This window comes from Somniosus microcephalus, unplaced genomic scaffold (assembly GCF_052327205.1).
Source record: "Somniosus microcephalus isolate GS21.2 unplaced genomic scaffold, FLI_Smic_1.0 unresolved_chr1, whole genome shotgun sequence".
In the NCBI taxonomy this organism is placed as follows: Eukaryota; Metazoa; Chordata; class Chondrichthyes; order Squaliformes; family Somniosidae; genus Somniosus; species Somniosus microcephalus.
In genome coordinates this window covers 120,627,641-120,639,866 of record NW_028225179.1, presented here as the reverse complement: position 1 = coordinate 120,639,866, position 12,226 = coordinate 120,627,641, and the positions used below count along the sequence as shown (strand labels likewise).

Below are 12,226 nucleotides of genomic sequence, written 5' to 3'. Positions count from 1 at the left end.
CTAACGGCAAGTTCCCATTGTATCTCTGAAAGCTTCAACCATCGGGTCCGCAAGGGATTTTCTACATTTTGTCAAGGGCCAATGGGGATCCTTGTCTGCTGTGTATTCCTCTCAAGATGAAGAATGGAGAAAGGTTGTGAAGTCGCCGTGACGTGTTTCACAACAGCAGCAGAACTACCGTCTCCTTGCAAATAAGGGAAGTGGGACAACTGGTGATGTGGTGGGATGAGAAAGAACGTGCGGAACCTGCCTCTGCCGAACTGATCAAGCAACAACAAGCTGGATACCGGGAAAGTGGGTTTATTTTATGTGCAGTTACTTTCATTACTTGCATAATTTAAGAATGAGAATAAACGGGTATTTCACCATATTTTTCACCTCCTCCCAGAATCTCCTCTGGGTCAATGCATAAATGCAGGTGTTTGTGCAGGAGCTCAAATAATTCAACAGAAGGGTGATTCTGATCGCCAAATAAAGCGAGTTTGAACCACTGAATGTAATTGCCTCCGTGACACTGATAAAAAAGTGTATTATAGTAACTGGCGCCGTCAACACAATAAAGCTCCCCGAGATAGTGAAGAGCAGAATGATGGATGTTCTTCGGTCCTTCATCTCGGGATCACTGCTGCTCTCCCCAGTGTTGCGGCTCTTCAGGGCTCTGCGAGCTCTACTGGCCACTAAGATGTGCCTGGCAGTGAGAGAGTTCAACAGTAACATCGCAGGGTATGGAAGTAATGGGGAAACTAAGGTTCTAATCCACTTGTAAGCTATCCATCTCGGCGAAGAGACATATCCCGTTACTTTACGACAGCCCCACTCTATATCCCCAACAATATAGTAGGGCTCATAACGGAAATAAACAGGAATGTTTATCAAAAAGCTGAGCACACACACCGCAGTTAGAACCACAGCGGCAATTCTTTCGGTGCAAAATTTTACTTTTACTTTCTGACAACAAATGGCTATGAAGCGGTCAAAGGTGAACGACAGTGTGGACCAGACAGAGAGTTGGCTACTAACTACTTGTATAAAGGCAGTAAGACGACACGCTATGGTGTAGCTCAAGAAGGAATGCAGGAAATGATACCGAAAGATGCTTTCCACGCTTACATTGAAGAGACAGACCATGAGATCTGCTCTTGCCATAGCCCCCATGTAACGAGTGATTCCTTTGGAGAGGCCGCACTTTCCCCGGGACAGGATCACAATTGACATCAGGTTTGCTGTAAACAATGGAAAATCAAAACAGAGGAATCAAAGAAAATCACACCCGCTCGGAATTGCGTATTTTTCGAATTTCTTCACTTATGGGATCTGGGCGTCACTGGCAAGGCCGGCATTTATTGCCCATTACTTATTGCCCTTGAGAAGGTAGTGGTTAGCCGCCTTCTTGAACTGCTGCTGTCCATGTGGTGAAGGTACTCCCACAGTGTTGTTAGGTAGGGCGTTCTCGGATTTTGACTCAGCGACAATGAAGGATCGGCGATATACTTCTAAGTCAGGATGGTAGAAACCTAGAAACACAGAAAGAAACAGAGAAAAATAGGAGCAGGAGTCGGCCATTCGGCCCCTCGAGCCTGCTCCGCCATTCAATATATCATGGCTGATCCTCTATCGCAGTACCATATTCCTGCTCTTTCACAACCTCCTTGATTCTTTAAATGGTGTGTGACTTGGAAGGGAATTTGTCGGTGGTAGTGTTCCCATGTGCCTGCTGCCCTTGTCTTTCTAGGTGGAAGAGGTCGCGGGTTTGGGAGGAGCTGTCGAAGAAGCCTTGGCGAGTTGCTGCAGTGCATCTTGTAGATGGTACACACTGCAGCCATGGTGCGCTGCTGGTGGATGGAGTGAATGATTCAGGTGGTGGATGGAGTGCCAATCAAACGGGCTGCTTTGTCCTGGATTGTGTCGAATCGTGAGACCGAAGGCATGTTACTGAAACCGATCCCTCCCTTGGTCTCCCTGGGTGCGTTTCTGAGTCAACAAGAACCAAAAATAAAAACAGAAAATGCTGGAAATACTCAGCAGATCAGGCAGCATCTGTGGAGAGATAAACAGAGTTAAGGTTTCAGGTCGATGACCCTTCATCAGAACCAAGTTCACTCGCTGCTCTCTGCTCATTTAACTGGCCTCAGTCGAGAGAAAAAACCATGAGTGCAGCTTAAAAGTTGCTGGAAATTGTTGTGTATGTAACCTGTTCCACCTTAAGAGAGCTTAAGCCTGTTCCACCTTAAGAGATGTACTACTTTCTCAGGCTGCTGTAGACGTAATACCGGGGGTGAACACACCGGTATATAAGCACTGTGCAGTAATCTTGTATTCAGTATAGTCCCTACCTCCAACCAGTAAAGACCTGTTTTTATTGTTACTCATTAGTCTGTGTCTTTATTAACTAAATAATTCACAGACTTAACACTGGCGACGAGTCAGGTTGTTACCCTGCGGCAGTTATTCCACGGTGGTTGAAGAGAGGTTTCAAACGACACCACCCCACTGGAAGCGACAGGCATTAGGACCCTGAAGCCTCCATCAGCTTGTGAACCAGAGTAGAAAACAGGGCTGGGGAAGACAGAGGTACAGGGCGATAGCGATCGGCAGATAAGGGCTGGGCCGCTTTGAAGTGAGGGGCGCAGCCGGGCCATCGATCACAACCACCGATAAGGGCCGCACTCGGGCTGAAAGGGCAGCGGCTGCAGAAATTGAAGGCACGAGAGCCACGGTGAAAAGCGCGGGCCATCGATCGCGATCGGGAGATAAGGGCTTTGGAGTGCGAGGTGCAGCCGGGCCATCGATCGCATCCGCTGATAAGGGCCGCACTCGGGCGATCGCGGCGAAGATAAGGGCCGCAATCGGGGGCTGAAGGGAGACAGCATCGGGGGACGGTTGAAGACCGCCAAGCGCGGGAAAACCGCCATTTTGTGGGCGGAGGACGACGGCAAGAGCGGGAAGCCGCCATCTTTGATAACAAGTAATGAAAATAAAATCTGAGAAATTGCAAATCTACAATGCCTAAACACGGGAATATTAGCACCTTTGATAGTGACCTCGAAGATTGGGCCATATATGTTGAAAGAGTAAAAAATTATTGTAAGGCCAATAAAATTCGTGACCAAGATAAAGCTCTAACATTATTAAATTTAATGGGTGCGAAGACATACGGGCAATTGAAACACCTGTTATCACCAGATGAACCGGCGGATAAGACGTTCGATGAGATTGTTACTGTCCTGAAAGATCATCTAAACCCCACGCCGCTGATGCTAGCGGAACGATTTAAATTTTACGACAGAAGGCAGCTACAGCATGAATGCAATGCTGAATATTTGCTGGAATTGCGTAAATTAGCGAAATATTGCCAGTTTGGAACGGGACTGACAGATGCACTACGAGACAAATTTGAGTGTGGTTTATTTAAACAGGATACACAAAAGCGACTGCTCGAGGAGAATGCGCTGACGCTTGAGAAGGCAGTCACTATGGCAGCAGCACACGAAGCCGCAGCGAGAGGCACGGCAGTAACGCAGCTACGGTCACCGGAGCTCAGTGCACACAAATTGGGTGTGAGTTCTGACAAATGTTATCATTGTGGAAAGACAACGCATGATCAGAACCAGTGTTGGTTTAAAAACCAAGAATGTAGAACTTGTGGTAGGCTTGGACACATAGCTAGAGTATGCAGGTCAGGGAAGAAGACCAGCAACAGGAAGTCACCGCAAGGAAAATATGCAAAAGTACACAAGGTGGCCGAACAGGAGTCCGATTCAGACGCTAGCAGTAATGAACTGGCTGGCTTAAGCAGTATTGAACTGGCTAGCTTAAGGGTACTCAACGTTGGTAAGGGTGCAGACCTCCAGACAATTTGGGTTACTCTTCAGATAGAAGGAGTCCAAGTAAAAATGGAATTGGACACTGGATCAGCATTGTCGGTCATGAATAAGAAAGATTACAGAAGGTTATTCCAACATATTCCCCTACAGGATACGGAGATTATATTGACAACCTACACGGGGCAGAGAGTGTACCCCATCGGGACAATAAAGGTTGCAGTGGCCAACAAGGGCGAAGGAAGTCAAATAATGGACTTATATGTGCTACCGGAGGGAGGTCTACCACTACTAGGCCGGGAGTGGTTTAGAAACATAAATATGGACTGGCATTCGCTAAAAGCCATAAAGAGTGAGAACTCGGTGCAGATAATCAGCCCAGACTCTAGAACTGATGATGGTAAGACCAACCCATGTGCAAAAGACAAAGTTTCAGCACAGAATTCCACTGAGCAACAACAACATAGTTTAACAGAAAATTCTGAGTCTGTCAAGTCTACTGATATGCACATTTTTGAGGGACACTGGGCTCGAACTCAACTCCATTTCAAACTACAACAGCAATTAGAACAAATGATTCGCCGTTTTGAGCAAGAGATGAATAAAATAAAAAAGTTCTTTGTTACAGAGTGGGAGAAAATGGAGCAGGAGCACACCAACCATCTGCGCGAGGAGGCCGAACGAATCAAAGCTGATTCAGGTTCTGAAGGTGCGTGCCATAATCTGGTGTCAGAAGAGTTAATGGTCAGCCAACTCCTTCATATGCTGAGGGACAAGACTCTGAAATGGGAAAAACTTGAACACGAGCTGCGATCTTCAAAGGAAAAGGGTTCGGAGCTCTCAAAAGTCATTGAGATGGCTGATGTGACGACACAGACTGAAATGACTGCAACAGAGCAGCCATTGGATGCCAAAAGTACGCTGACTCACGTCAATGTAGAACAACAGACCGCTGAAACAGCTGCTCCGGTAGAGGGATTGCATAGTCCGATCAATCAATCTCCAAAGGAAGTTGAAGTATTAAAATCACAAATGAGGTCACTAGTAAACGACTTGCTGAAAGCCCAGAAAAAGCTGGATGCAGAGGTACACATGAAGAAGTCTCTTCAGGAAAGATGTCTGGATTTGGAACAAGAGCTGGCTAACGTCCAGCTGGGTATGGAGGAAATAGACGACCCTCTCACTGGTCTAGCTCAGGACGACACTGAATATTACCATGACCTGGTGGACGACACCGAATATTACGATGTCCAGTCCTGCCCAGCTTGTAACTTCGACTCCCAAAGTGCAGAAATCATGGAGGAGCACCAAAAGTCTACGGAACATCGGGAGAAGCTGGCTCTACGACGGAAACAGGAGGAAGAGAAGGAGGAACTGCGCATGCAGCTGGCAGCTGTGACAGCTGACAATGGAGCCCAGAGAGTCTCCAAGAAGCAGAAAAGGAAAAGTAAAAACAGAAGATTACCCATCTGAACCATTATCACCTCTACCAGATCACACACGAGGTCCCTCCGAACGGAGCCAAATCAGTTCGGAAGTTCAAGCTGTTAAATCCATGAAAGGACTATTGAATGAGTAACGTGAACCGACTACACCACAGAGATTGAATCTGTGAACTGTTTTCCGCAGAGACTGAATCTGTGATATGTTACGTTAAACATGAAGTTGTATATGTATATATGTTATTACGTTATGTTAAATGGGGGGGATGATTTTAAGCTAAGAAGGGAGGAGTGTTGTGTATGTAACCTGTTCCACCTAAAGAGAGCTTAAGCCTGTTCCACCTTAAGAGATGTACTACTTTCTCAGGCTGCTGTAGACATAATACCGGGGGTGAACACACCGGTATATAAGCACTGTGCAGTAATCTTGTATTCAGTATAGTCCCTACCTCCAACCAGTAAAGACCTGTTTTTATTGTTACTCATTAGTCTGTGTCTTAATTAACTAAATAATTCACAGACTTAACAGAAATTGGCCCGCTCATTTGTCACACATGATTTGAGTGACAGCTTCAAGATTTGTTCAATGATCTTTTGGGAGACCCATTACTGATCAGAAGCCTTTTCATTGTGTTAAGGTAGAGAACACCGTTGATTAAAATAGACCCTAAGCCGCTTCTTTGATTTCAAATTCGGACACAGAAGGTGTAATTTTAACCTAAGGATCGATTGGAGCGCAGGTGTTATAGCCCATCGACTTCAATGAAGAGTACAATCGGTCGGGGAGTCAGACCAGCATTGCACCCGCTCCCGTCCGTTTCCCCAAGGCAGGGTTATGTAAAAGTTGCCCACAAAGTCAATTCACAGCGTGAGAAAAGTTTAGTGAGTCAGGGGAAACAAAATCTTGGGAGAGAGGCACGACATGCGTGTCAACATCTGTACGAGAAAAAAAAACAGGTTAAAGTTTCGTGTGTTGGGCCCAGGCATCTTAGATCTGATCATCACTCTTAGTCCAGGCAGCAGATTGCAAGGCGTCTCATAAAGGAGAAAACTCGCTTTCAGGGAGCACTCGATTAGCACCAACGTTGTCATTTTAAAGCAAATGAGGAAAAGTGAGAGATTTTTATTCAATAAATTGCGATCATTAATTGGCAAAGCAAGGAACGAAGACACGGAGACAAACCGCACATGGAGAAAGCAACAATACATTCAAATGATGGTCCACTTAATATATACTTACCGGGAACACCAAAAATGACAAGAATGGGATAGCAAATCACTGATTCATCGAGAACGGCGGAGCGTCCCATTTCCTGCATGAACCAGAGAATCGTGGAAGGCAATTTCTGGGGTTGGCCACAAAGACACTGAATCGAAACGGTCGCTGTTTTATACACGAGCCAATCCCCCCGGGGACACCGTGCTCTTACATAAGGGCTCGCGTTAGCTACAGGCCTTCGAACAAACACATTACAACATATATTTTTTCCATATCAATGGTTAAAATGCACTCAACAATTAGTTGATTCAAGCAAAACAAAATCCGGGGCGGCACTGGGCACTGGGGCTAACGAATCCCACACCCAGTCTCTCAATCTGTAAAACGCTGCCGCATCTTGGTGACATGGTGCTTGGATTCATTCTCCAAAGACTCCACCGCATCAGTTATAAAATTAAAAGGTGAAATAAAGGAGAAGGGAGAATAAAATATGACCCCATCCGTTAGCACGACAGAGTTAAAGTGTACATGTTAACCAAAAGATAATCTGAGAGTGATAGAGCAAATCGCATTGACTTCATGAGGGACAATATCGAAGTTGGGAGGGGAATTAAAACAAAATGGTTCTTCAATCACCCGGCTACATCTTTCATTCATGTGCAAGAGCCATAAAGGAGCCAGAAGCCAAGCACCCCAGCCATCCGCCCCTTCAACCACCGTCTGCCCCACCTGTGACAGAGACTGTAGGTCCCGCACTGGACTCATCACTCATCAGTCACCTGAGAACTCATTTTTAGTCTGGAAGCAAGTCATCCTGGTTCCGCGGGACTGCCTAAGAAGAAGAGACCAGCGGAGCATGGTCGACCATTGAACGAGCATTGGTCACCGTCGTACCTGAATGGTTATTTGATCAATATTTTTTTTTAATGCTCTGTACCTAAAGGCTAATAATCTGCTCTATCACACCCTCACCTTCACCAGTGATGCCGGAGATGCCATTACACCCATTAATCTCTCTCTTAGATTTGAACTTATATGGTGGGCCACTTGTTTCACGATTGAACGCCATAACTGGTTGGGTCAGAGAGGTATTGGCTTCTGCTCTCCTCTGACAAAACTGCTCACTATTCCAGGTTCATACAGTAGTCCAGTATTACACCTGTCTCTCCTTCGCCACTGTAAAGCATCTTATTAAACACCTCTCCCCCGATCCCTGCAGCCTCACCTCCAATAACAAGAGCATGGAGCTCATGGACTTCTTTGTGATGAAGATTGAGACCATTTGTTCAGCTGCCTCTGTCGCTTCCCTCGCTTCCCCTGGCCCACCAAGCCAAACTTCCCCCAAGGCTCCGCCCTGCCTAGGCCTGAACTCGCAGCTCTCTCCAGTTTCTCCCTATCTTGCCTCATGCCCGCTCCGAGTTTATCTTATCGATGAGACCCAACTCCTGCTCCCTCGATCCTATTACCAACAAACTGCTGACCACCCAACTTCCCTTCCTGGCTGCCATGTTAGCGGATATTGTTAATGGCTCTCTCTCCTCAGATACTGGCCCCTTTTTCCACAAATCTGCCAGCATCATCCCCAGCCTTGAAAAAAAACCTTTGACCCCTCTGTCCTTACAAACTACTGCACCATCTCTGATCTCCTTTCCTCTCCAAAATCCTTGAAAGTTTTGTCACCTCCCAACACAAGATGGGCCGAAATGGCCTCCGTCTGAGCATTAATTTTTTATAATTCTATGACTCTTCCCACGCCTGCAGCATTAGCTTTGAGCCCACCAATATCTTTGGCCCCTCCTATTTCTCAGGTACATGCTGCCACTCAGCGACATCATCTGAAAAAATCCTCTGGTTCCAAATGCCTGCCAATGACAACCAGTTCTGCCTCACCACCACCTCTCTAGATCCCTCCGCTGCCTCTGATCTGTCACGCTGCATTCCGACATCCGGGACTGGATGAGCAAAAATTTCCTCCAATTAAATAACGGGAACACTGAGGTCATTGTCTTCAGTCCCCACCACAATCCCTGTTCCCCAGACATTGACTCCATCTCTCTCCCGAGCATCTGTCTGAGGCTGAACCACTCTTGGTGTCATATTTGAGCCTGAGCACAACTTCTGACACCCATATCCCGTCCATCACCAAGACCGCCTACTTCCACCTCAGTAAGATCACCCGTTCCGCCCCTGCCTCAGCTCATCTGCTGTTGAAAACCTCATCCAGGCATTTTATTAACCTCCAGGCAGGACCATTCCAATGCTCTCCTTGCTGGACTCCCATCTTGCACCCTACATAAATTGATGTCATCCAAAGCTCTGCAGCCTGCATCATGTCCCGCTCTAAGTCCCGTTCACCCATCACTCTTGTGAACGATTACATAAATTGGCTCCAGGTCTGGCAATGCCTCGCTTGTAAAATTCACTTCCTTGTTTTCAAGTCCCTCTATGGCCTCGCCTCTCCCTACCTCTGTAACGTCATCCAACTCGATAACCCCCCGAGATCACTTTCCCCCTCCAGTTCAGGCCCCTTGAGCATCCCTGATTTCCAGCGCCCCTTCATTGGCAGCAGTGACTTCATCTGTCTGGGCCCGAAGATCTGGAATACCCTTCCTAAACAGAGAGTATCAAAAAATGGGTCTTTTTCGGGGTGGCAGGTGGTGACTACTGGGTTATCGCAGGGATCATTTCTTGGGCCCCAGCTATTCACAATATATATCAATGATTTGGATGCGGGAACCAAATGTAATATTTCCAAGTTTGCTGACAGCATAAAACTATGTGGGATTGTGAGTTGTGAGGAGGATGCAAAGAGGCTTCAAGGCAATTTAGACAAGTTGAGTGAGTGGGCAAATACATGGTAGATGCGGTATAACGTGGATAAATGTGAAGTTATCGACTTTGCTGGAAAAAACTGAAATGCAGAGGATTATTTAAATGGTGATAGATTGGAAAATGTAGATTTAGAGAGGGACCTGGATGTCGTTGTACACCAGTCACTGAAAGCCAACATGCAGGTGCAGCAAGCAATTAGGAAGGCAAATGATATGTTGGCCTTCATTGCAAGAGGATTTGAGTACAGGAGCAAGGATGTCTTACTACAGTTATACAGGGCCTTGGTGAGACCACACCTGTAGTACTGTGTGCAGTTTTGGTATCCTTGCCTAAGAAAGATTATACTTGCCATAGAGTGAGTGCAGCGAAGGTTCAGCAGACAGTTTCCTGGGATGGCAGGTCTGTCGTATGAGGAAATATTGGGCCGACTAGGCCAGTATTGACTAGAGTTTAGAAGAATGAGAGGGGATCTCATTGAAACGTATAAAATTCTGATGGGCCTAGGCAGACTGGATGCAGGGAGGATTTTTCTCCTGGCTGGTGGTCTAGAACGAGGGGTCACGGTCTCAGGATACGGGGTAGGACATTTAGGACTGAGATGAGGAGAACTTTCTTCACACAGAGGGTGGTGAACCTATGGAATTCTCTACCCAAGAAGGCTGTGGAGGCCAAGCACTGAATAGATTTAAGAAGGAGATAGATAGATTTCTAGACACAAAAGGCATCAAGGGGTATGGGGAGAAAGCCGGAATATGGTATTGAGATAGAGGATCAGCCATGATCATATTGAATGGCAGAGAAGGCTCGAAGGGCCGAATGGTCTACTCTTGCTCCTATTTTTCTATGTCTCTATGTTTCTAAACCTCTCCGCCTCTCCACATCTCTCTCTCTCTTCCTTTAAGATGCTCGTTAAAGCCGACATCTTTAAAAAGCTTTTCAAAACGTGTCCTAATGTCTCCTTATGTGGTTCGGTGTCAAATTTTCTTTGACGGTCACTACTCTGAAGCACCTTGGGAGGTTTTACTACATTAAAGATGCAATATAAATGTAAGTTGACGTGCAAAGTAAATCAAACAAACTGCACTGATCCCATGCCTACAATGGGATTCAAAACAACAAACAGGAGGAGAGCTACATCAAACTAACCAGTGCATTTTTTTTGGTCAATGTCCAGATTAAATGCGGACCGGAAATTTAAGAATAATAATGCAGTATTCAGCATTCCGAAAATACTGTAAAATTGTGCTCGAGAGTTGACATCAATTATCTATACACGAAGTAAATAGCTCACTGCATCATTAGAGGTTTCTGCAATTGACTGAATGGGGAGAGGGGGGATTGGAGAATACTCTCCGTGCTGAACTATTTCTGCTTTGCCTTTGCTTTTTTTACTCTCTCTTGTTCATTCTCAGTGTCGGTATGTTTCTGATTCTTTCCTCGTGGATTTATTTCAATTTCTCTGGAGGAACTGGAGGAGCGGGGGTTAAACTGCAGCCATTCCATTTTCAGCTCTTGTTTTTTGTCCAGTTCCAGTTTGAAGTTTGTCTTGTGTTAGAACATAAGAACATAAGAAATAGGAGCAGGAGTAGGTCATGGCTGATCATCCACCTCAACTCCATTCACTCGCCCAATCGCCATATCCCTTGATGCCCTTACTAGTCAGAAATCCATCGACTTCTGTTTTGAATATAGCCAATGACTGAGTACCCACAACATTCTGGGGTAGAGAGTTCCAAAGATTCACCACCCTCTGTGTGAAGAAATGTCTTCTCATCACAGTCCTGAATGGCCTAACCTTTATCCTGATGCTGTGGCCCCTCGTTCTCAACTCCACAGCCAAGGGAAACATTCTCCCAGCATCCACCCTATCAAGCCCTGTAATAATTTTGTATGCTTCAATGAGATACCCTCTCATTTTTCTGAATTCAAGAGAATAAAGCCCTAGTTTGTTCAATCTCTTCTCATACGACAGTCCCGCCATCCCAGGAATCAATCTCATGAACCTTTGTTGCACTCTCTCCATGGCAAGTATATCCTTCCTTTGGTATGGAGACCAAAATTGCACACCGTACTCCAGGTGCGGTCTCACCTGTACTCTTTAGTCCTGGACTCAAATCCTCTGTAATGAAGGCCAGCATACCACTTGCCTTCCTAATGGTTTGCTGCATCCGCACATTCACTTTCAGTGACTCATGTACAAGGACACCCAGGTCCATTTGAGCATTTGCATTTCCCAATCGTTCACCATTTAGGAAATACTCTGCCTTTCTGTTTTTCTACCAAAGTGGATAACTTCACATTTAACCTCATTATTTTCCATCTGCCATGTTCTCGCCCACTCACTGAGCATGTCGAGATTCCTTTGAAGCCTCTTCACATCCTCTTCGCAATTGACACTGCCACCAAGCTTTCTGTCATCAGCAAATTTGGAAATTTGACCTTTAGTCCCCTCATCCAAATCATTGAGATAGATTGTGAACAGCTGGGACCCAAGCACCGATCCTTGTGGTACCCCACTTATCACAGCCTGCCATCCTGAAAATGTCCCGTTTATCCCTGCTCTTTGTTTTCTGTCTGTTAACCAATTCTCAATCCATGCTAGTATATGACCCTCAATTGCATGTGCTCTAATTTTGTTCACCAACCTTTTGTGTGGAACCTTATCGAAGGCCTTCTGAAAATCCAGATACACCACATTTACCGGTACCCCTTTGTCTATTCCACTAGTTACATCCTCATAGAACTCCAATAGGTTTGGCAAACAGGATTTCCCATTCATAAATCCATGTTGACTCTGCCCAATCTTACTATTAGTTTCTAAGTGCCCAGTTATTGCATCCTTTATAACAGATTCCAGCATTTTCCCAACTACAGGTCTGTAGTTCCCCGCTTTCCCTCATTATTCTAGTTAA

The 12,226-nt window shown here is 45.8% G+C and overlaps 1 protein-coding gene across 1 annotated transcript; it reads right to left on the bottom strand.

Annotated features, from left to right (window-relative positions):
• Positions 1 to 324: 324 nt before the first annotated feature.
• On the bottom strand, positions 325 to 1,155 carry LOC147095759 (uncharacterized). The gene has a single exon (XM_085973996.1). It carries the CDS (start codon positions 1,153 to 1,155, stop codon positions 325 to 327), a length of 831 nt encoding a protein of 276 aa, XP_085830122.1.
• Positions 1,156 to 12,226: the final 11,071 nt, after the last annotated feature.

Coding starts and splice junctions, on each gene's coding strand:
- LOC147095759 (XM_085973996.1), bottom strand. CDS start 1,155: ATGGGGGCTATGGCAAGAGCAGATCTCATGGTCTGTCTCTTCAATGTA.